General features: G+C 40.8%; 1 protein-coding gene across 4 annotated transcripts in view; it reads right to left on the bottom strand.

Moving 5' to 3' along the window:
* Positions 1–24,413, bottom strand: part of HERC2 (HECT and RLD domain containing E3 ubiquitin protein ligase 2) — a 109,684-nt gene that overhangs the window by 21,324 nt on the left and 63,947 nt on the right. For 3 of the 4 annotated variants that reach the window (XM_072135681.1, XM_072135683.1, XM_072135682.1), the window contains exons 47-77: positions 23,761–23,900; positions 23,574–23,672; positions 23,294–23,462; positions 23,087–23,212; positions 21,507–21,615; positions 19,479–19,618; positions 18,867–19,057; positions 17,955–18,060; positions 17,782–17,873; positions 17,525–17,700; positions 16,916–17,027; positions 15,189–15,270; positions 14,717–14,860; positions 14,546–14,636; positions 14,216–14,393; positions 13,679–13,760; positions 12,874–13,045; positions 12,570–12,714; positions 12,241–12,466; positions 11,646–11,820; positions 10,724–10,910; positions 10,489–10,629; positions 10,204–10,395; positions 8,984–9,137; positions 4,030–4,137; positions 1,887–2,018; positions 1,606–1,764; positions 1,390–1,508; positions 1,079–1,204; positions 230–385; positions 8–123 (exon numbers count right to left, since the gene is read on the bottom strand). In XM_072135681.1, coding sequence (XP_071991782.1) covers positions 8–123; positions 230–385; positions 1,079–1,204; positions 1,390–1,508; positions 1,606–1,764; positions 1,887–2,018; positions 4,030–4,137; positions 8,984–9,137; positions 10,204–10,395; positions 10,489–10,629; positions 10,724–10,910; positions 11,646–11,820; positions 12,241–12,466; positions 12,570–12,714; positions 12,874–13,045; positions 13,679–13,760; positions 14,216–14,393; positions 14,546–14,636; positions 14,717–14,860; positions 15,189–15,270; positions 16,916–17,027; positions 17,525–17,700; positions 17,782–17,873; positions 17,955–18,060; positions 18,867–19,057; positions 19,479–19,618; positions 21,507–21,615; positions 23,087–23,212; positions 23,294–23,462; positions 23,574–23,672; positions 23,761–23,900 — 4,345 coding nt within the window. The remainder of the gene's footprint in view (positions 1–7; positions 124–229; positions 386–1,078; positions 1,205–1,389; positions 1,509–1,605; positions 1,765–1,886; positions 2,019–4,029; positions 4,138–8,983; positions 9,138–10,203; positions 10,396–10,488; positions 10,630–10,723; positions 10,911–11,645; positions 11,821–12,240; positions 12,467–12,569; positions 12,715–12,873; positions 13,046–13,678; positions 13,761–14,215; positions 14,394–14,545; positions 14,637–14,716; positions 14,861–15,188; positions 15,271–16,915; positions 17,028–17,524; positions 17,701–17,781; positions 17,874–17,954; positions 18,061–18,866; positions 19,058–19,478; positions 19,619–21,506; positions 21,616–23,086; positions 23,213–23,293; positions 23,463–23,573; positions 23,673–23,760; positions 23,901–24,413) is intronic. The other variant, XM_072135684.1, reaches the window with a different exon arrangement.

The raw sequence follows: 24,413 nt of genomic DNA, 5'->3' as shown, positions 1-24,413 counted from the left end.
AAGATACCTGTTCATCCACTGGACAAGCTGCTCATCCTGTTCTCTCCTGAACACCTCATGGCTCTCATGGACTGTATTCATATTCTCATTATCTGCCATCAACTCGCGGATTTTCTTTGCAACCTTCACACAAAACCGGTTATTATTTGAGGTTAGAAAAAAAAAGTTATACAGTCATTTCTTCTTTCAATTTAATATCATGGTCACAAGATGGAAACAAAAAGGATACCTCATCTAAGAACAACCGAGGCAGAGGTGTTCGCTTGTCTAATGCAACAGCAACTCTTGAAGCCATACAATATCTCCTGAACCATGCCCACTTGTGAGTCTCTGCACAGCACGGAAGAGTGTCCAACTCAAGATCACAAGCAAGGGCCACCAAAACCTGCCAGATAGAAAAGTATATAAAGCCTGAGTAAAATATATGGTTTACACAAACATTTCACTCATATACATGTCTTCTCATATTGGACTTGCAGTAAAAACTGTTCTCTGCCTTAAAATACAACTGTAAAGTCTACAAACTTTTGCCCAGCTATGCACCAAACCAAAAAAAGCCTCTCACTAATTTACACTCATTAGCCATCTGCAGCGGTAACAGGCTAGAAGCTAGCAGTTACCTAGCCCCTCTGGCTGCCTTTGTTTGGTTGGTTGGTTGCCACAGGAATCCATAGCAAGAGGAGGGTGCGTGTTGTTTGGATATATATGTACACATACTGTGATGCTGCCATGTGTTCTTCTTTTGATTCAGATGTAGGTATACATTTTCGAATATATTTTTTTTTTCTTTGTGATGTAGTAGATAACTGTATGATGCAGATCTCCAGTGCTGTGTCTTCCCAGCCTTGCTCTGCACTAGCTCTATGTACAAGCAGTAGCTGATTCTGTATCCTGTGGCTCGCTCCCTGGCCCATATTAGGCACGTTCACAGTGCGGTCCCTCATACTAAGAACAGGTCAGCGCCAACACAGAACTAAGCTGTACACATTGCCTATTCAAATCAATCACTTGTCCGTGCAAAGCAGGTAGAAGTTCTCTCAAGGGAACAAAAAAAGTCCTATTAATCAAAGTACATTACCTTAAAGAATGGACTGTGCAGTAGCTGCTTCCCACCTCTAACAATTGGATCTTCATATTCAAACTGTCTTTGCAAAGCCTCAGGAAGCCCCTTCACCAAGGCAGCGAGAGCACTGCCCGTAAAACTCTGAAAAAAAGATGATATTACGTGCAAAACAGAGAAAGATTACAGATTTTTAAAGAAGAGAAGCCACACTATACTATTAGATATGTACCACTACCCTAGTGGCTGTAGTCACATTCTTCTATGAAACCTTTACTGAGAGATCCATAAAAGACTGTAGAGATGAAAAGAAGAATAGTTTGGCTTACCATGGCCCGTGCTTCAGATTCGCCATCTCCAAGTAACCTATTGATGTTAATAGACTGTCCAAACTCTGTTGTAAGAAGTTTCCTCAGCCTCTGTAAAGCCCACATCCTGTGACCTGCCGCTAAAAAGGGGCCGCAATACACAAAAAAATTACTTATGGACAAACAAAATCCATAAAACAAGTTTATACTAAGTAAATACAAAATTTTATTGCATACCAAGAGCACTAAGTTGAGCACACGCAGCAAGGGAAGCAGCCAGACGGGGAACTATTCCTCGATTGGAAGCAAAATTTAATCGGAAATCCAAAAGGCAAGTGACTAAATCCATAGATGGGCAAGACAGGATGCACCGATCTGACAGAAGGTCTTTTGGGCCTAAGATACAATTAATATTAGGTTTCCAGTAAAGAAACAAAATTATTTATAGGTGGATGCTTTATAATAATGTAGAATGTCATAACCCACCAAAAGATAAGTAAAATATAATCAGCTCTTACCTGCAGCTGGCATAATAGGATAAACTGTAAAGCGCCAGCCCCAACCATTGACGGATCCATCACTGATAAATTTCCACTTCAGTTCATCTCCAGGGATTCTCAGTTCACTGGACCAGTCTGACCATTCTCGGCCTACCAAATAAGCATTGCAGGAAAATGAGTTACTACATTGGTGATGCTGGCAAAGCCACCCCTAGTATTGAGATGAGGAGAAGGTAAAATGTCTAGAGAGTGGTAGGCTGAGGTGCCAAACTTTATTTATGGATGTAAGAAGTTTCCTAGGATAATGTAATCAAGTTTTGTCACCTCTGGCACACCCTAGAGTCAAAATCCAATGAAGAAATTAAACTTCTAGATAAACGGGATACCCATGCAAAAAAAAAAAAAAATGCACATACTGATACCAAAAACACTTAACAACACGTATGTAACACATCCATGCAACTTGGGATATTCCAATAGCACAAAAGACTGACGCAAAACCACCCAGGCATGATGTCCACAGAGAGATGAATGGTCAAGCATGTCATACTAGTGATATTCCAAGTTATGTGTCACTGAACTACAGAATGGAAAAATCTCTGGGGATGAATAAATAAGTCTCAAGGTTTAGTGCCGATACCTTTGCACATTGCATATCTATATTGGAAGATGTATGTCAACCAGGCACAGAGCAGCTGCTGATATCTTATCTGGACCACAAAATTGGAAAATACTTTCCAGCATAATATAATGAACATATTCTAATATTTTGGCAGCACCATAAAAACGAGGCTTATTTATAAATCACCAGAACAGCTTTGCTATTCCTTGCAATTTTTTCACGTAACGTACAGCTATATTTTTGGTTAAAATTGACTTCTACTTTGTGAGTATTGTCCAAGTTGTCCTTCTGATGGAATCCCTGTATATATGTCATTGTATAAGCATGCAGCGTCTTATGTCAAACACTGGCTGCTATATAAAGAAGAAAATGCCACAATACTGCTTATGTTGGGTCCTTAAGGTCTAATATCATCCATCAGCAACTCCATTTCTTTTTTGGTTATCACACAAGGTCACGTGATCGGAGAGCTCAGAAGAGATGAATGGAGCCTTGAAGGAGGCTGGCTTAGTTATTAAACTGAGCCCAGTGGCCACCCACAATTTATCACGACATACAAGACAGGGAGCTCTGTGGTTCTGTATCAGAATTAGGCTGGAAGTCTATCATTGCTGTCGATCACAAGATGCAGTATGGAATCTAGTAGTTTTATTTCCACAGAAAATCTCAGCAATTAGATCTTAATATGGAAATAAAATGAGTTTTAATTTAGTATACCATACTTAAATTGGTTTTCCCACAAAACAAGTTTAGCCCTATCCACAGGATATGGCCTATCCTGCTGACCAGTGAGGGTTAGTGATCCCCAAAGATCACGAGACCGAGGGGTCCGATGGGGTCCCAGGTGCCTCTGTCTGACCCCTCGTCGCTCCTCGAGATTAATGGAGCAGACGGCCTCAAATGACTGTTCTGCTCCATTCATCTCTATGAGATTTTCGTCAGCCCTCATCTTCGAGACCTGTCGGGGTCTCAACACCGTGATCCCACATGGGATTTGCAAAAAAAACCCTTTTGTACTGAAAATAACAGTTCTACAGATGATGTTGGCAATGTATAGCATTCTGACAGACTAATCAGAAGCTGACTTTTTGCTATTGGAGGGTTTTTGGATAATCTCAACATCAACATATCATTTTACATACACCTAAACCTACTAAACGAAAAGTGTTAACAGCGTAACAGTTAAGAAACTAGAAACTGCAGACGTACACAGAACAATTTTCCTTCAGATACGTTTAAGATCTGATATTATAGAAACAAGAGCTGTTCCAATGCTCTTCACATAATCAACAACCAGGGATCCCGTAAGAGTTAGTTTAATACATTAATACTTTTTACTCTTAAAACGTTAATTGACAAAAAATAATTGTCTCGTGTATGGTCTGCTAGTGTTTTGTTTCTTTTTTTTTAACAATCATGCAGAATGAAAAAAAGAACTTCTACCTGTGCTAGTACTGACACTTCTAGTACAGTATATCTATATATATGTGAAGTGAATATGGAAAGAGTGAAATGTTCTATCAACACTTTGCACATCACCTGATCGGACTGAAACTATCCTGTTGGCCCCATCCATTATGGTAAGTGGGTCATGTCGCCGCTCGGTAGAACACTGGCGGTCAAATTCTACTCTAAGGCCCTCAGCACCTAAACAACCATAAAGAGAGTAATGTGGTTTTAACAGAATTTGTCATACAGTAATATACACTATGTTTTTTTATATTCACTAAAACAAACTGCACACAGACAGCAAAAAAAACTATTTTAGAAAAAATACACACAAAATAGAACACCGTCACTACATCCAATATTATCATAGTAATAGTGGGGTTATCAAACATACAGTCACATGACTGCCAATTACTAATGTATTTTGTTCATGTGGCTGAAGGCAAACATGATTATGGAAAATGCTCGGATACGCCCTGAAATGGGGGGGGGGGGGGGGTAGGGCTGGATATTGTTCTGGTGTTGATCATTCCTTGCTTTGATGTCAAAGTGCTAAAATGAAGGACTATAATGTACATTTATTCAACTTTGGAATCTTAAGCTTTAGATGACACTGAATTTATGCGTCTCCATGGGTAATCATGGGAACTTCTTTACCCATGTGAGAGTCAAGCACTACAAAGTGCATTGGACAGGGTGTCTACTGGTATCACACTACAAAAATATAGCATACTGCGTGCACACTTCTTTCTAGACATATTCTTCGGACTGGGTGCAGCAGCAAGCGTGCACAGAAAAATGTCAGAAAACTGGAGAACAGCTAATGTATGACTGAAAGGCTTATTAGGAGTCCTACACAATGCGGTTACCATTTGGTGACTTTGGTAGACTTCCTTTAGCTGTCAATGAAATAGTTAAAATCTGCAGGAACAATCACATGTTATTGTGATAAAACGTGGCTCATTTCAGATTGGGGTAACCCTTTATAACTACAGTACAACAGTGGTCTGCAAGAAACCTTATCAAATCGCACCATGCCCCCATGGACAGCACGACTGCTACAACACAATCCATCATGAGATACCAGGGACACTTACTCATAGATCAAGGAACTGTGACTGTGGTAATCTTCCCAAATCTGTTATCTATTGTCTTCTTTCTTCTAAAATCAACTTTTGAAATATGCTAATGAACCAGAAGGGCTCTGGGGGAAGGGTGTTACCAGAGCCCCGCCGTGCTGCAGCTCCACAAGCTGTCACACTGTGCAGGAGCTTGTCTCCCCCTCCCACTGTGTGAGATTGCAGCAGGCAGAGGGAGGGGTGTAGTGCTGAGGGAGCAGGGTAAGACTTGCTCCTCCACATTGTAACAGCCAGTGAAGCTACAGAACAAAGGATCCCCCATAGCACTACAGACTCATTAGCATAATTTTAAAACTTTAGAAGGAAGGGGGCCATAGATAACATAGATCCAGACACAGTGAGTATGGATCTTCTTATGATGGATTTTTAATGGTAGATTTCCTTTAAATGGTAAGCCGGTAGCTTTACCACATGTAGAGATACTACATAGTGAATAGGTGCTATAGGGAAGCCTCTCTATGCACTTATAATATGGATCCAAAGCCAAACAAAAGCTAGAATACACAGTGGTTATAGCCTGTGTCTGGCCAGTATAATGTGCACTGTAGTAACGCTTATTGTTGTATGGAATAGCATAACAATCTATTGTATACCATACAGAGAAATTCTGTGCCAATGATCTACGTCTGCGGGTGACAGATACCATAGTATAAATTATACAGCGGCATCTGCCAGAGGTAAATGTCTGTAAATCCTTTCGACTTCAACTTCTTGTAAAAGAAGCCCAAAAGACAAGCTGCGGAGTACAGAGGGCAACACGTTCCTGGCAGCAGAGAACAGTCGTATGTACATTCATTCATGTCCAGGGGTCCCAGAACATTGTGCTCTTTACCCTGGGATGTGCGGAGCTTTAGAAAACCATTATGATATTAGCTTCAGGTGACCAAACACTGATTCTGCAGCCATTGGTACTTTAAACCTCTGCATTGACAATATATTGCTATGGCAACAGTGCCTTCATGTACCCAGAACGCTGGCCCGCTGTGTCATTTCTCAAGCTACGGGGGGGTGCTTAAAATCTGCATTTTATTGCAACATGTTAAGATATTCTGGGAAAGGAACATTTTTCCCCAGATCTTGTGGTTCTCATCTCGGTTATTTCACCTGTAGAAGAAATGTAATGATCCCATGAGCCGTCAGCTCCTCAGATGCTTTGCACCTACACAATTTGCCACCGCATCTCCAATGTGTAAGCAATTCCATTAAAATCTTACTCATGGTGATGATCACTATAATATCCAGATTTTGCTAATGTCACATAAAATATAGCTTTAGGAATAAAGTAACAAATTGTAACTCTTGCATGGAGACAATTATTGGAATAAATGACATTGAAAAGTTCGGATAAATTACCATTTCCCCCGGTTACACATTTACTGTACCTTATGCCTGCAGATATTTTATTTCCACTTATTGGTCATTAAGCAGCGCCAAACCCGATAAATGAGCCTGATGTGTCCCTGCCATTCCACAAATTACAGAGAGAGTGACAATTTAAGAATAGCTGAGAGATTGTATGAAAACGGTTCACATTCTGAGTTTTACAAACTTTATTTGCAATTCCATTTCTTGCCTTGATGGGAGACTGATGCAGACAGTAAGGGGCTGCACCTTGATGACCGGGTGTCATTAGAGCCTGTTCTTATATTGTGTGGTGCTCTCCAGCCACATATCCTGGGACCACTGGGTTCACCTCCGCTCAAGGGAATCAACACTGATGACTGAGCCCCTTATTTCTCCTTACTTTACCTTAATGAGAAGGCCCATCAATGGAGCGGCAGACAGCCCCTTAAAAGCTAAGCAAGTCTAGTAGAGCAATCCGCTGTTTCCAATATCCCATATACATAACAAAGCATTTATAAAAAACTTCTTCTGCAGTAGCTCTATTTCTTTTCTATGGTCTGTGTGTAAAGTTCACTGAATTTTGTACAAAAGTGGCTGTGGCTTATTCCTAAGCCGTTCATTTGTTTTCGCAAATGCACTCCACATTACAACAAAGCCAACACTAAAACTCCTTACAACACTACAAAGAGGTCTATACGCCCTGGAGCCAAATGAAAAAAAAAATGGTGTGTCTAAGTGTGGGGGGCAGGATTAGGTAATTTGTCAATATACATCTATTCAAAGTTCTACACTGCTTTCTTGACATCTAAATTAAAGGGAACCAAAGGGAACCAGGAGACCCATTTTTAGCACTCCCCAGTCCCCACAGAGTATAGTACACACACTGCCAAAGTGTTTTTGTATTAAAAAACCCCCCCTGCTCCTCTACAGCCAATCCCGAGTGAGCGGAGTTATTCATATATTTGAAAAGGTCACATGTTTCCCAAGGGTGGGGGGAAACTGCTCCTTTCCAGCCCCTCCCAATTGGCAACTGCCTAGTCACACAACAGATGCTAACGAAAGGTACAATATAACATATCTTTTTTTCTGTAAAACCAATTTTTTATACAAAAACACAGTGTATGTACTATGCTCTGTGGGGACTGGGGGAGTGCTAAAAATGGGTCTCCTGGTGACAGGTTCCCTTTAAAGTCTCCCATCTTAACTCATCGTTCATCAGGGTCAGTGTTTTTTCACTGATGAGACTGGGGAACCAGGTGTTATGTTTTCAAAGAAATGTTAAGCCTTCAGTTTCTAAAATGGACATGCAGAGCACATGCACCCTTTATCTTGTATTCATGAATAATATCATATGGTCCTGGCAGGGTTATTGTTAGTGAACAGATATAAATCACATGACACTCCCATCTGCAGCCATTTTATGAACAGAAATCTTTGGCTGATGAGGTAAAAGTCAGGAGGCTTCACTTTACATATATAGAAAGCAGTGCAGAACAATTAATAGATGAATATTGGTAAATTACCTAATATCCTGCCTCCCACATTTACATACACACATTAACAAGAACATTAAGTAAAGTGGCCAACCCCTTTAATGAATCCTGTAAAACCCTCTTAATTGTAAAATTGCACCGTCATGTAATTTGTAATGGCGCAGGGGTTAACGGTGGCGAACATAAGCAGAGAATACATGCAGGTAATATTAATAATGGAGAAATAAACTTATCATTACTCATCTGCCAAATTTAGCATCACTGCTTGGCGCTGTTGTCTCTTCACATTTGCTGCAGTGGTGATGTCATTGCTGAAGCAAAAATAATCACATCTGTCTACCATTGCTGCAGCACTGTTTCTTAGTACTTCAGCAATTACATCTCTGCGCTATAAATGGACCATATTAGAGCGCACAACGCCATCTTTACAATATCATGTAAGGAGCTGCACCATGTTATTTTGTTTTCACCTGAACTGCCCAGAGAGGAGCTTCTAGGGACAAGGACAACTGCCATCAGGTCATGGTCTAATACAACTGTGACCACAGTTTTATAGTAATTTTGCGGTCTTGGCTTTGCATGCTTAGTGTAAAACACATTAAGAGATGGTAATAATTTCAAGTGTGTTAAAATACAAAAATCTCTCAGGTCTAGGACAACTTCCCCAGAGCAAGCAACCCCCATCCCCAAATCCACACCTTTACCCAAAAGATTGAGCAGGGTGCTATCAGTGACAGCCCAGCTATGCACCTTTCTCAATGGAAAGCATCAGATAACTATGAATTTTTGGATAGCTGAATGATTTCATAGATTTCACTTTTTTCCCCCTTTTAAACGGAAGATGATAACTGCAATATAAAGTACAACAATTCTACTTTAGTACTGTACTTATTAAACCAAGATAGTAATGTGTATGGACAGTGAGTAACCAAAATCCATCACGATGATAAAGGTTTTCATTTGTAAATATGCGGCATGGCCATGGGTTACAAAAGAACATAAAAGGGTTTTACACAATAATAGTATAGGTTACATGCTGGTTAACTGAACTCAATTACAAGGGATTACCTGGTATTTTCACTGTTCCACTTGTTGATGTGTCATCTGTATATGGGTGGCTACTTTCTACGACAACTGGTTGTGATGAGAGACGGCCACTCTGGGAATCTGTAGCCACGTCTTCTAGTTCTGTGACACACAGCTCAAGCAACATATCTGCTACCTGGAATATTAACATTAAAAAGAAAAAAACTCACTACCATTCAAGAAACTATGAACCGTAAAGAAAGCACTAGCAGAACAGAAATAAAAGATTTTCAAAGCATGAATAGTCATCTCAATTACTCACTTCTGAATTAATAGGGTCAATGGGGTCCCCACAATAAGGACAGTTCAGAAGGCATGCTCATCACCTGACAATTTCAACAGGGATGATAATGTGTATAAAAGAATCGCTGGACCATTATATAAGCTCTTTGGGGCATATTTATCAGGGCCTATGCTCTGACGTGGTACCCCCGAAATAATCGCAAATGCTACCACTTGCTTAGTGCCCAATCCGGCACCTTCGCCCTGGTCGGGCGAGCGGAGGGCACGGCCGGCCGGAAGTGGGCTGACGCAGGGCTTCACTGTCCCCACGCCTGCACACTCGCTGCAGCCGGCGACTTTTCACACGCGATAAGTCACCAGCTGCGTTTATTTCTACGCCAGGCAGGACCTGGTGTAGAAATAAACGCTGTGCTGGACCCTGCTCGATACATCAAAAGGCCCAAGACTATTGATATTTCGCACTGGGGCGAGGGGCCATCTCGTGCGCCGGCGTATGATAAATATCCCTCTTTGCCTCTTAAATAAACTTTTCATCCTCATATAGCCTGTAGGCTCTTACGAGCAGGGACCTAAATACTATTGTTTCATATGACAATGTAATCACTCTGTTATGTCTTCATTTATTTTATTTATAAAGGTTCCCCATAATTTGTTAAATGTACTTAAAAGTCTATGCTTTCTGCCCGCACACACATTATCACGCAGAGTGTCCAGGCCCGATTATGTCATGCGTGTGTGCGTGCAGGCAGAGCACATAGACATATCTCTGCACACGCTGCCAGGAAGCCGAAGGTGAGCATTGCAAACAGATGTTTGAGATCAGACAAGATCATGTTCAGCCATCTAAACAAGCCAAGGAGATAAGGATGACCCCTTAAAAGATGAAAATAGGATCTAATAGGACAGATAAATCATCTTCACAACGCGGTTTATGGTCACCATGAACAGGATGCACTGACCTGTGGGTATGCAGTGCCCATTCCAGACAGAACAGCAGAGAGAACTTCTTTCCCTTTCTCTCCAGCTCGGTTAGAAACTGCCAATTTCAGGAGGTCAACTAAGACTCTAGTATCATCGGGCACAAGTAAACTGGAGAATTCATCCAGGCACTGAGGTTCTGGGCCTGACACTTTATTCTGGCTCTCCACATCCTAGACAAAAAAAGTACATATACACAGTTATTTCAAGTATTTATACCAGCTTTTCTAAAGCACCCTTAAAAAAACAAAAGCAAGAAAACTTACTTCTTTGGTCTTAGTCATTGTTTCAGCAATGATACTCGCTGCTCCAGGATCATCCGTAACAGGAATAAAAGGTCGAGAAGAAGCAGCAGAAGCTGATGGAGTCACAGCAGAAGGGGTCACTGCATCTTCAGACGAGGCCATCTTAACAAAACAAAAATGAATGCATTCAATTTAAATTGTATAGCTTATCATTCTAGACTATAAACTGGACAAAGGTTTTTCCTGCAAGGTTTACCTCTCCACGTCGGTCTTGCCAAGGACTAGGACTCAAGCGATCTTCTAAATCCATAGCCAAGCCTACATCATCACTGTTAATGGGGCTCGATGTGCCAGATACATCTGAAGGAGGAGCAGTGGACATAGATGGGCACTCCACAGGAGCTATCATACTGGCTGGCATCAAAGCTCCAACAACAGCATCCCTGGAAAGATGGGTAAAACAACAAAAGAAAAACAAAACAGAAAGACAACGGTTTTAATATTCTGTTCTAGTAGGAGTATTATAGCCACAGGTGGTCATGTGTGATCAGCTTCATAACCATATATATACAATTTGTAACACCAAATTCTGCATATGCCATATGTAGCAATTTGGCTGCATCAAAGTGTATTCTGCAAGTTATATGCAACAAACAACCTAGACCTGCTGTGATCAGTTGGCGTCCATTGTAAAGAGGATTTCATGAGGTCGCCTGTTTAGTACATATATAATTTTTAAATATATTTTTAAGCCATTTGTAGAAGTACAATGAAGAGTCTACAAAAATGTCAAACATAAAGGCATGAATTCTAAAATTTTCTAGAAGGCTTCAGAATTAAATAAATGAAAATATTCCCAGAAAATATGTTAAAGTAGCTACACAAAAACAAGCTTCTCCTAAATCCCAATCTCAAACCAATGATTAGTTTTCTCAAAGGGTCCGTTTTTCCCGCTTCTTCTCTTTCTCACAGATTGCATCTTGAAGAGATTTCTTCTGGGTGCGATTGTAAGCGAGTACAGTCATAGCACCACAAAACAATTACCATATAATACATCTGACCAGGGAATTCCAGATCACTAACAAAAACTTGTTTCAATGCAAATTACTTCATAAAGACATTCTCACGGCGTGAAATCACAAAAACAAAAAAAAAATTGTCAGGATAGTAACTCCTACCTAGCATACATAATCTGCAATGCAGTAAGAACGTGAGAAAGCGCTTGTTGCTTGGCCAAGTTCCCATCAATAGAGAGAAGAATCTTTGCAAGGGATGGGCGGTTTGATTTGGTATTGTTCACACCATTGATTTTGTTGCTGGAGGAAGATGAAGATTCTGCGTCTGATGATACACCTTAAAAAGGAACAAATAAGCTTTATAGACTTTATATTTCTTCAAATTGTAACCAAAATAAATACACCAACTCTATCCAGTTCTTTATATTGATGTCATAGGATATTTACTTTTTTTTTTTCCCTGAAAAGAGTAACCATTATGCAGTGCAATAGATATAACTAAAGGGCTCTTAAATTGCTAAACTTCCATGACCAATCCTAAATCAATGTTTTTCCTCATTATGTGATCCTTTTTAAGAATAGGAAATGTTACCATTAAGACAACAATATTCAGAGATTCAGGTAAGATATCGATGTAAACATAAATTCATGACAAAAAAAAAAATTTCCTTGCAGCCCCTGGTGGACAATTTTACCTAATGCAAGCGTATAGCAAAACCATTAACAAGCTCAGTACTATAAAATATGTATGGCTTACCAAGATAGGAGGCTCCGAGAGGGTCTCGGGCAGTTTGAAATAGGACAGGTTCATGAACAGAGGGGGTTGCCACATCCACCGTTGTCCAGGCCACACTATGAGATGAGCCACAAGCCACACGTGTTATTTTCTGTCCTTCCAGGCCATGGACAAGGGTAGGCTTTCTGTTGACGGTTGTCGTACCATTACCTTGCTGCCCATGATCATTATCACCCCATGCATATACCTGCAAATATACAGACATTAATACAATTCTGTACCTACACATTGTTTATTAGAAAAGGTTACAATCTACACAGAAGAAGTAACAAGTAGAAAGACAATCTGACCTGCCCAGTTTCTGTTACTGCAAGACAATGCAGGGCACCAACAGCTACATGTACAATCTTCTTTCCTCTGAGGCCTTCAACAACTTGTGGTTTCCTCACATGGACATCGGTGCCATGACCCAATCGGAAATAGTCTCCTTTCCCCCTGAAACATGGAAAGATTTCCTGTATCAGTGACCTACCCAATAGCAAATGTAAAGGTTCAACGTTTGTGTGTATGATTTAGGAAACTGAACCTTGCAACTATTGACATTACAATACAATACAATAAAATACACATTAGGGATCTAGATTTGTCTATTACCATGTCCAGACAACACCAGATTTGGTTAACGCCAAGGAAAACTGAGCCCCACATTCAATCTGGCACACGCCTTGACCATTGAGCCTTTCAATGTTTTGGGGGACATTACATCCTTCGCTTCCTCCTCGGCCTAGTTTTCCAAAATCTCCATCGCCCCAAGAAAATACAAGTCCTTGGGAAAAATAACATATAAGTAAAGTTCAAATTTTCAAAAAAATTATTTATTGGTAACTTTTAAAGTACAGTTTAAAAAGCATGAGCCACAGGAAAGGAGAGAACATTCTGATGGTTGTGGGTCTGATTACTAAGAACTATTCTCAGCAAATTGCTACAATCTCCTGATGGGTGGGGGTCAAAGCAGTCGGACCCTCACCGATCACTCATAACATATAAACTTGCTGCAACCATTTTAAGTTATTCTGCTGCTGTTTCTGATAGCAGCGTATGAACAGGGAGTTAAGCGAAGATTTAGAAGACTTGAAGCTAGATTTTTAAGTAAAGAGCAAACATTGAAAGGACTACTGTGAGCACTTCTGCTATCCATGTATTAGTAAATCAATGTGTATAGGCAGGATAAGCAGTACTCTCTCTCCTAAGAGTCCAGAAAATGTCAGCTAATCCTCACAATCATATACTGTTCTTGCTTGACAGCTTTACTGCAACACCATATTTATTAACCCCTGTCCACCTTTACCAGCATGTATAGCATTTTATAAATTCAAGTCCCAATCTACAGATGTTATTCACTACTTCCCGTTCCAGAATGGTGGTGCATGTATTATCTTTAGTCTAAATGTGAACATACCTTCATCTGTCAGTGCCAGTGTCTGGGCATCTCTACTTCCACATGCAACCTGAATGACTCTATGGCCCAGAAGTACCTTTATCTGAAAGTGGTCAGAAAATACAAGGCAATATCAAAACCTGAAACGATCGAGTGAGGACAACCATTGTAAAATCAGTGTAAAATGGGTAACAATACGACAAAAGGGACATTTGTGAATATACAGGCAGTCACAGGGTTACATATAAGGTTTAGTCGGAACTGTATATTTTATAAGACCGAATTTTTTTGATCTCAGTGACAATTGGATTTAAAAAAATTTGGATTGTCCTAACAACCAGGATTAACAATAAATGTTCACTACAGGCACCTTTGGTAACTCTTACAGCTGTTTATTGAAGCCTGAGGCTAAAGTACAGTAAATTACCAATATCCAGAGGTCTGTTTGTAACTAGGGGTCGTCTGTAAGTGGGGTGTTCTTAAGTAGGGAACCGCCTGTATATTGATATAACCATTGATATCTCAAGAGTAGTTACAAATGAAGAACTACATTCTTACCATTTTTGGCTTCAGTTGAGTTGTATTATCACCATGACCCAGTCGACCATATTCACCCAAACCCCAGGTATACAGTTCCCCACTGGATGTTATGGCAGCACTATGAGAACTGCCACATGCGATGTCCCGGATACGCTTGCTCTTCAGGGCTTCTATTAATCTTGGTTTATCACAGTTCCTAAAGAAGCACAAAAAAGGTGCTTGTCATACTGCAAGGTGACAATACAATATAGGCAGAAAACCTTAATAACTTAATCTATGATTTATTCATAAAATCACTTGAACATTTCAATCCATAAAAAAAAACCTGTATAATAACAACAAACTCACATTCTGCTAAAGTGGCCAAGCTTGCCATCATCTCCTTCGCCCCAGGAGAATATTTTGCCATCCACAGTTAAAGCCATTGCATGTCTTCCACCTAAATAGAGCAATTTCCATAAATGTCAATGCTTATAATCATAATCTGTAAAATAGTGGTTATAAAAGTACATTACAAACCTGAATGTACAGCAACTTTCTTCACTACATAGTTACTGAGGGCTGTCATTTGTCTTGGTATAGGTACTGTGCCACTGGAAATGCCTAATCCCAATCTCCCGTTGGTCGCTTCACCGCATGCATATACTTTCCCCTCTGCAGTCACTGCACATTGAAGATGGGAATAAACAAATCCAAATCAGCATCAAGTCCATGAAACAGTGTCATGTACAAGAGGCACAAGAAACAAAGATGGTTAGCTAACTCATAGGTGGTTATATGGATAGCAGTAGACATTATAGCTACACAAATATAATTACATTACATGGCTAGAATGGAACAGCTACATGAACACCAGTATATTGCAAAACTAAGGAAGTGTAACTACATGGATACCAGTACATTGCATAGCTGCAGAGCGAAAGCTACATGTATACCGGTATAATAGGGTGGAACAGATACACTACTAATAATGTAAGAGGATTCTAAATACCTGCAAAAAGGCTTTTGGATCCACCAGCAACTTGTACAACATTTAGAGCAGACAAGGTTTCAGAAAATGAAGGAACTTTAATCTGCAAAAAAAAGTGAAATTCATGGCATTGGCGAACTTTATTGAGTATAAAAGAACATCATTTTCATGTATCATTATTAAAGAGAACTCGTCAGGCAAAATAACCCCCTAAACTAAATATATTTTCATAAACTGCCATCAGAGAGCATTGCTTCTATCTTTTCATTGTCCCTCTACATGCCTGTATACTTAAGCAATGAGGTTCTAAAGCTGTATGCAAATGGTACTTGTGTAGCTGATGTCTGTGTCTCTGTGTATTAGGAGGATGCAGCATGTCAGCAGATACAGCACACACACTAGCAATGCTTTACTATAAATTACACACAGACCTGAGCAGGGGAAGGAGAGTGGAGGGAGAACAGGAGTGACATCACTGCCTCTGACCATGTGACCAGCCTCATTTACATAATAAAGAATAGATGATTTTACAATGATTAATGTATGAATTGACTAGATAAAGTCTAGGATGGGATCCTTGTGAGCTGTTCCAACAGAAGTGGTGACAGGACAAGTGACACAGACCTGATGACAGGTGTCCTTTAAGCTGACAGAATCTATGCTCTTGTCCTAATTCTGCACCTGGCTTCAAAAACTGCCTCAGAAAATGTGTACATGTACACCCAACAAATATATATCAATGAAAAGCAAATCAGTAGGTCATAGACCCGAGTACAAGTTTTGTCTTGAAAGAAGCACCAACAATAATATCTGTAATTTACTATACTGTAGGAATATTATTGTGAAAGTCTGATACCAAAAGAAACTACAGGGTGTTCTTATAAATTATACCCATTTCCTACAAAAAATTAATAACTACCGTATATACTCGTGGGTGCCACCGCTAATTATGTCATAGTGTGCGCCGGCTGGCAGAGCAAACGGACACGTCTCTGACGGCTGTTACAGCAGAGAGAAGAAAGAAGAGCAGCCACAGGGACGGGAGCATTGGGACCCACGCCGAGCATTGGAGACCGCCAGAAGGTGACTATGGAAGTTTGTTTTTTTATGTAGTGGGCAAACTGGGGGCTGGCAGGCTACATGCCACTGGGGGCTGGCAGGCTACATGCCACTGGGGGCTGGCAGGCTACATGCCACTGGGGGCTGGCAGGCTACATATTACTGGGGGCTGGCTGGCTATATACCACTGGGGGCTGGCAGCCTATATATTGGGAGGCTGTCAACCATGCATTTCCTATCCTTGGCTTATACTGGAGTCAATTGGTTTTCCCACTTTTTGGTGGTAAAATTAGGGGCCTCGGCTTATACTCAAGTATATATAGCAACTCCATAAAAAATAAAAAAATTTGCCCCTGTCACAATTGGATATTCAAAGTTTGGGGCCGTCAAGAGAATAAGGATGATCAATAAAGCTTCATTACCGACACTTTACAGCTGATTGCTGCAGCCTTGGACTATAGTAAAACATCCAGAGAGCTTCAGTAGAGGTCACAATGACCAGAGGAGTCAGTCTTTAACTAGGTGTCGTCTTTAAGTCATGCATTGTTAAGTTGGGACCGTCTGAATAGTGCTCTGCACCAAGAATACTGACAGGTTGCATCAACATGATCTACCCGAATGTGAGTAGCCATTTTTTTTAAGAGTATAGAGATATTAGCTGCTAGCATAATACAAAAATCTATTTTTACCTTAGATCCCTTCAGTCCTCCAAGCTGATCTTTGTCATTTAGGCCCCATACAAACACTTTTGTTCTGATGGTTGCTGCCGATTCCAAAGTGGCTGCTTTTTTTCTGACAAAGCTGGGGGAAAAAAAAAAACATTTCATCATTGTGCAACTTACATAACAGTATCAGCTCTTAGCAAGAGTTGTCTCACTAAAACATTGAAGATATATTGCAAGAACTGCCTGGTGGAAGTCCAAAAGCTGTGACCTCATGTTGTGGCCGTCCAATTCATTAGTCACATAGCCCGTGTGCTAAACTAACCACAGCTGCTATAATATGCATGGTGGGGTACTCATGTGGGGCTCTCTTCTCTTCAATTTACGGATCCCAGACAACTACATTAGTGGGGGTTTCGATGTCATTGTAATCTCCTGTTCTGCAGGACTGCACATAGTTTTGCAATGACAATAGTGGCCACACATTTGGACTAAGCAAGTGCTTTACCGCTTTGGCCCTGTTCACATAATCGCTACCATTGTCATAGGAGTTATATCTATGATTCCATGAAGGGTACATGTGATGTAGTTTTATGAACTTAAAACAACAGAGATGCATAAATACAAATCATGTACCTGCCACTAGTGGCTTTATCATCATCTTCCTCCTCATTATCTGAAGCGAGAAAGGGCACAGTCGCCAGGTCTTCATCTTCTGCCCGGATCTGCCCTATGATACTTAATTCATGGATCTTACAATCGATACCCGAACTCCGACACTGTTTTATGGCAACTTCAATGTATCGGTGATACTTAATAAGAAATGGAACAGATTATTACACAACCTACCAAATGAGATTACATTTTAATCACATATGCTGATCATCTCTTACCTCTGTACAGTCACTGAGGAGAAGTACACTCATGTCTGTAGGATTTATGTTGATTGTTTTTAACTCAATTAGGTTATTTAGGGAATTACCACCTAAAGTTTGCAAAAAAATCTATTTTAATTGTCCATCTTACAGTAAAATAAATACATTTTATGCAATTACTGGTAGTCTACCTGACACCACAACTAAAGAAGGCATATAGCTGCTGTCCGCAGGGTCCACAATCATCATCAGTCTGTGTACCAAGACATCTGGAAAGATTTCCAACCTGATCCAGTGCTGTAGAGGCAAAGGAGACTTATGTAACCCAAAAGCATTTAGGGTTGGTTCCCACAACGTTTTGACTTCCATTTTGCAGTTTCTTTAAAGGACATCTACCATCAGATTACCTAGATGGTAGATAACTATTATGTACCTCCCAGTCCCGTGCCCGTGTGTACAAAGCTTTATTTCTTATATTCTTTGCATTGACCCATTTCTGTAAAAAAATAAGTTTATAAGATATGCAAATTAGCTAGCGTTGCTCTGCAGAGCACCTTCAGGCTCCACTGTAATATAATTTATACTCGCCCGGGGCCGTGCCAGCCGCATTATGAGAGCCTGTGAGATTTGAAAAGAGCTATGGCATTGCCGGCTCTCAGAACGCGGCTGGTATTATATTACAGTTGTGCCTGATGTGCTCTGCAGAGCACCACAAGCTAATTTTCATATCTTAGAAATGGTCATGCAAAGATATAAGAAATGAAGCTTTGGACACCCAGGGATGGTAGGTAATAGTCATCTACCATCAGGTAATCTGACAGTAGAAGTCCTTTGAAAAACGTATTTTGCTTTCCGTTAGTGTCAGTTTTCATTATTTTAATAGCCATCCAACTTATTCCAACTATCAAATAATGGAAGTTCTAATGGGAGATATAAATCCGGAAACTAATGGACATCCTTAACAGTCTATTAAAATCAATGGGAAAAATAGTTTTGTTACTTATCAGTTTTTAAAAAAAAACTGCAAAACGGAAATCTGAACGCAGAGGGGAATGGCTCTAACATTTAAGGTTCCCACAGGATCCAACGTCCGTCTATCTTGCCTTGCCCTGTGAGCCAGAAGACTGCCAGCACTGGTCACTGCCATCAATAAGACGTGATGCCTGGTTTGCTGAGGAGGAGACATTTAAGTTTTTTACAATCCTTGACCAATCATCCAGTAACATGCCCCTCTGGCCGCTGTGCCGCCGCTTCAACTGCTTGCCAGAGCGTCCACAGAACACCGGAGATTGACCTGACAAGGGAGAAAAAAAAATTACAAAAAAAAATATCAGTAATATTATCAACAACAGCAGAAAAGCGCAACAAAAAAGATCCCGAGATCCTAGTAGACAGAATGTGAGGAAAATATTGAGAGCTCACACGTTCCCAATTCACAAGTAGCACAGAAGATCTCACTTAGGGCAACAGAACTGCCTTAGGAATGTATTGTCTCTCTGGTTACAACTAGTAACTAGAAGCCACCAGCAGAATATAAATTCTAATAATATTAAATGTCAGAACAATGCCTAAATGGGATGAAAAGTATCAAACTTCCAGGCTTTCTTGGTAACATTGAGACTTGCAGTATTCCCCATGTTGGAATACGGCTAGCCTATAAGCCTCCAGCTGTAATATTCTGCAGAAAAATAATTGTAATAGTTAATGTTACTTACCTGGTTCATTAATTCTGCCAAATGTATGCCTTGTGTTGTGTTTACGATTCTTGAAGCAGGTTTCACAAAAATCAAAGTCATCACAATTTCGGCATTTAAATCGAGGCCCATGAATGGGAAACATCTGACATCCATCACAACTATTGAAAAATAATGAAGAACATTTTCTTATTCACTTCAGGTTTTTTCAGAACTTTTGCTTTACAGTCTTAAAATAAAACAATAAATAATAATAAAATTTTAAGTCTACAGCTCTTGGAGTATGGAAGAAGTGTACATACAAAACAGTAGGGTAGGTATAAAGCAAGAATATTTTCAACTTTGCTTTACTTCGAATATTAGATTTAAGCAGCAATAGAAACTGCACACGCCCTCAAAAGGTCACACGGTGAGTTCTTGGTCCATTCTTGGTGCACTTTTAAACACACTGAAATCAATCACCCGTAGCCGACATGTGATGTGCTACTACGTCACGCGTCAGTAAGAGGTTAATGCAATAACTAAAATAGCTATAAAATGTATAATAAATATACATTTTATAGCTATTTTATATAATAAATATACATTAATGCAATAACTAAAATAGCTCGCGCTGGGCGCCGCCATTGCTCTCTCCCGAGCGGCGCCTAGTATGACGTCAGCAGCCCGGGAGAGAGCAATGACGGCGCCCAGCGCGATGTACAGAAGTTAGAAGACGGGCACGGAAACCAGAAGAGGACCCACGCGGACATCGGGGGAGCAGCGCTTCACATCGGGGCCACCGGAGGGTGAGTATATAAGTTTATTGTTTTTTTAATGCTGGGCTGTGCTGCATACTACTGGGGGCAGGCTGGGCAGTGCTCTATACTACTGGGGGCAGGCTGGGCAGTGCTCTATACTACTGGGGGCAGGCTGGGCAGTGCTCTATACTACTGGGGGCAGACTGGGCAGTGCTCTATACTACTGGGGGCAGGCTGGGCAGTGCTCTATACTACTGGGGGCAGGCTGGGCAGTGCTCTATACTACTGGGGGCAGGCTGGGCAGTGCTCTATACTACTGGGGGCAGGCTGGGCAGTGCTCTATACTACTGGGGGCAGGCTGTATACTACTGGGGGCAGGCTGTATACTACTGGGGGCAGGCTGTATACTACTGGGGGCAGGCTGTATACTACTGGGGGCAGGCTGGGGTGGCTGTATACTACTGGCGGCAGGCTGTATACTATAGGGGGCTGGCTGGCTATATACTGGCGGGGGTCTGTGACCAATCCATTTCCCACCCTCGGCTTATACTCGAGTCAATAGGTTTTCCCAGGTTTTCCCAGAGTATATACGGTAATATATATATTACACACACACAGACAGTTAACCCTAATAAAAATAGGGAAGAGACCTACAATTTGCCCCATCTCAAAAGTTATGGGGCATAGTGAAGGACCATCTTTCTCAGGTTTTTCATACCTTTTTTGATCTAACTGCTGAATGGGTGATTTTTTTTTTTTTTTTACATATTATCAAGTGAAAGTTGTTCAGAGCTCTCTATTTAAAAAATGTATTTTGGCCATTTGAGTGCTACCTGCAAAAGTATACTTCATTTTTGGGTGGATCCTAATCCAGTTTCATTTTCCATTATACCACCAAAGTTGAATATCTGTTCTGCGTGGACTGGATATACACTTTCCTTCAAAAGGCGAAACGGACCAAATGCTTTTTTTATGGGGAAATTTTATACAAGGTCAACCTTTGGCAGTACGTCAAAATCTTTAGGTCTGTTTTAAATATGCTGCATGGTTTTCTCTAGAAGTACTTCATGGTCGAACATCAATTTCCCTTTCATGAGTGTTTGGTTGGAGGGTAGAGAAGTGGGTGTGAGGTTTTCTTGAGCCGTGGGTATATTAATATTATAATAACTATTGTGTCCTCTGTTATGCCTGCTTTCCGTTTTGAGTGTATTTTACAGTTTTCAGCTGTGCATGCCATATTGTTTGTAATTGTGAAAAAATAAAATATAAAAAAAAGTTTAAAGAAAAGAAAAGTAGAGAAGAAACATACGTCACTCCAGGATGAATGCTCGGCACCAATTCCATTTCAGACAACAGTCCTGTCCAGTGTGACTGCTGAGGGAAGTCTACAATTACATCTTTTCCATTGGCACTGAATGCTGCAACAAAAAATGAAAAAAAAAAAAGAACAAAATGATTATATATAGACATGGATCAAATATTTCAAATATCATTTAGGCTACAAAATATAAAACAATAAAATGTATGTATACACACACATACATAGACTCACCGGCCACTTTATTAGGTACACCTGTACAACTGCTCGTTAACACTTAATTTCTAATCAGCCAATCACATGGCAGCAACTCCGTGCATTTAGGCATGTAGACATGGTCAAGACAATTTCCTGCAGTTCAAACGGAGCATCAGTATGGGGAAGAAAGGTGATTTGAGTGCCTTTGAACGTGGCATGGTTGTTGGTGCCAGAAGGGCTGGTCTGAGTATTTCAGAAACTGCTGATCTACTGGGATTTTCACGCACAACCATCTCTAGGGTTTACAGAGAATGGTCCGAAAAAGAAAAAACATCCAGTGAGCGGCAGTTCTGTGGGCGGAAATGCCTTGTTGAGGTCAGAGGAGAATGGGCAGACTGGTTCGAGCTGATAGAAAGGCAACAGTGACTCAAATCGCCACCCGTTACAACCAGGGTAGGCAGAAGAGAATCTCTGAACGCACAGTATGTCGAACTTTGAGGCAGATGGGCTACAGCAGCAGAAGACCACACCGGGTGCCACTCCTTTCAGATAAGAACAGGAAACTGAGGCTACAATTTGCACAAGCTCATCGAAATTGGACAGTAGAAGATTGGAAAAACGTCGCCTGGTCTGATGAGCCTAGATTTCTGCTGCGACATTCGGATGGTAGGGTCAGAATTTGGTGTCAACAACATGATAGCATGGATCCATCCAGCCTTGTATCAACGGTTCAGGCTGGTGGTGGTGGTGTCATGGTGTGGGGAATATTTTCTTGGCACTCTTTGGGCCCCTTGGTACCAATTGACCATTGTTGCAACGCCACAGCCTACCTGAGTATTGTTGCTGACCATGTCCATCCCTCTATGACCACAATGTACCCAACATATGATGGCTACTTTCAGCAGGATAATGCGCCATGTCATAAAGCTGGAATCATCTCAGACTGGTTTCTTGAACATGACAATGAGGTCACTGTACTCAAATGGCCTCCTCAGTCACCAGATCTCAATCCAATAGAGCATCTTTGGGATGTGGTGGAACGGGAGATTCGCATCATGGATGTGCAGCCGACAAATCTGCGGCAACTGTGTGATGCCATCATGTCAATATGGACCAAAATCTCTGAGGAATGCTTCCAGCACCTTGTTGAATCTATGCCACGAAGAATTGAGGCAGTTCTGAAGGCAAAAGGGGGTCCAACCCGTTACTAGCATGGTGTACCTAATAAAGTGGCCAGTGAGTGTATATACGTACATACAAATCTTACAAATACAAATCTTAAAAGGACATCTGCCATCAGTTTTTGATAACATTCATTCCATTCCCTACAGGCTTTATATTTAAGGCAGTAATAAAGGATTATGCTCCATTACCTTTGACAACACCTACACTTCTGTGAGTCACTGAACCCCATTTATATTTGGGCGTCGTAACAGATGCCTTTACTCTTACTTTATCACCAATTTTGATATGGGAATGGGAACTTTGTGGAGGAAAGCCTGCAGATTTAAAGAAGATACTGGTTACCAATGTCCCATTGCATCATCCTGAAATATACGTACCAAAGAAGAAAGACTCACCAAGTAACTCCACATGAATATATCGCACCCAGTAGGTTCCACCTTTTTGTTGCCAGTCACATTGTACATTCAAGTCATGGAGCCCATCGCGGTCTAACTTAATGACTTTACCCACATCTCCTTCACAAACCTCTTCATAGGTCCGACAGCAACGCACCATCATGCCCACCTTAAAACATACACCAGATTACAGACCTCTACTTATTTCTTGCTTTATATGTATTCTCAAAACATGGCTGGTATAAAAAGTTCAGAACAACCAAATGTGGCAGTAACTTACCTGAATGTTCTCCCGGACATACACTGCGTAATCATCATTACTTAGGAAGTCCGCTCTTTTCTTGTAAGTCTGGCTTTCTGTCACAACTGCACCATTCGACTGCCAAGGTGAGAAAAAGAAAATCCAAGAATTTAAAGGGAATTGGTTCCAAAATATTTTTTTTAAAAGGAAACTGTTCAATACATACATCTGGATAGGTAGCTTCCAACTCCTCGACTTCTTCTACCACTTCTTCATCTGACTCCTCGGAGGCAGTCTCAAAATCTGATAGCTCAGTGATCTGGATGTCAGGGTGATCCAGTAGCCATCCTACCAATGCCTCCACACCTAGAAGAATCAGAGGACTAAGTTAATACATGATTGAAATTCCAATTTTGATTTAGACTTTAGACAAACTACATATTAAAGGCTTTGGCCACTAACAAGAAACTTTACCAGGAAAGTACAAGACCCTAATAGGGTCACCCATAGTGTATGATAAAGCTCTCAGTGATAACCACTGCTAATACTTGGAGAGATATGTTAATGACATGTTAATGACATCTGCCCACTCCCAACCTTTAATATTCAAGTGGTGAGAGGGGGAGTGCAGACAGTAATGACTGCACCGCCCCCTCCATTTTCCAGAAGCCAGCAGGACAAGGGACAACACAAGTCCTTAGTCCTGCTGCCCAGGAGTCACTTGGCCCACTGACTACAGGCAAACTATAGTAGGGCAAGTACAATATGGGAGACCCTATAAGGGTCCTGTACTTGCCCTGGTAAACTTTCTTATTAGTGGCCAATCCCTTTATACTATAAAACAGATATTCAGTAAGTGAAAACCTCACAAAGACCAGC

Source organism: Engystomops pustulosus, chromosome 2, assembly GCF_040894005.1.
Source record: "Engystomops pustulosus chromosome 2, aEngPut4.maternal, whole genome shotgun sequence".
Classification (NCBI taxonomy): domain Eukaryota; kingdom Metazoa; phylum Chordata; class Amphibia; order Anura; family Leptodactylidae; genus Engystomops; species Engystomops pustulosus.
This window is presented reverse-complemented; position numbering and strand designations above follow the sequence as displayed.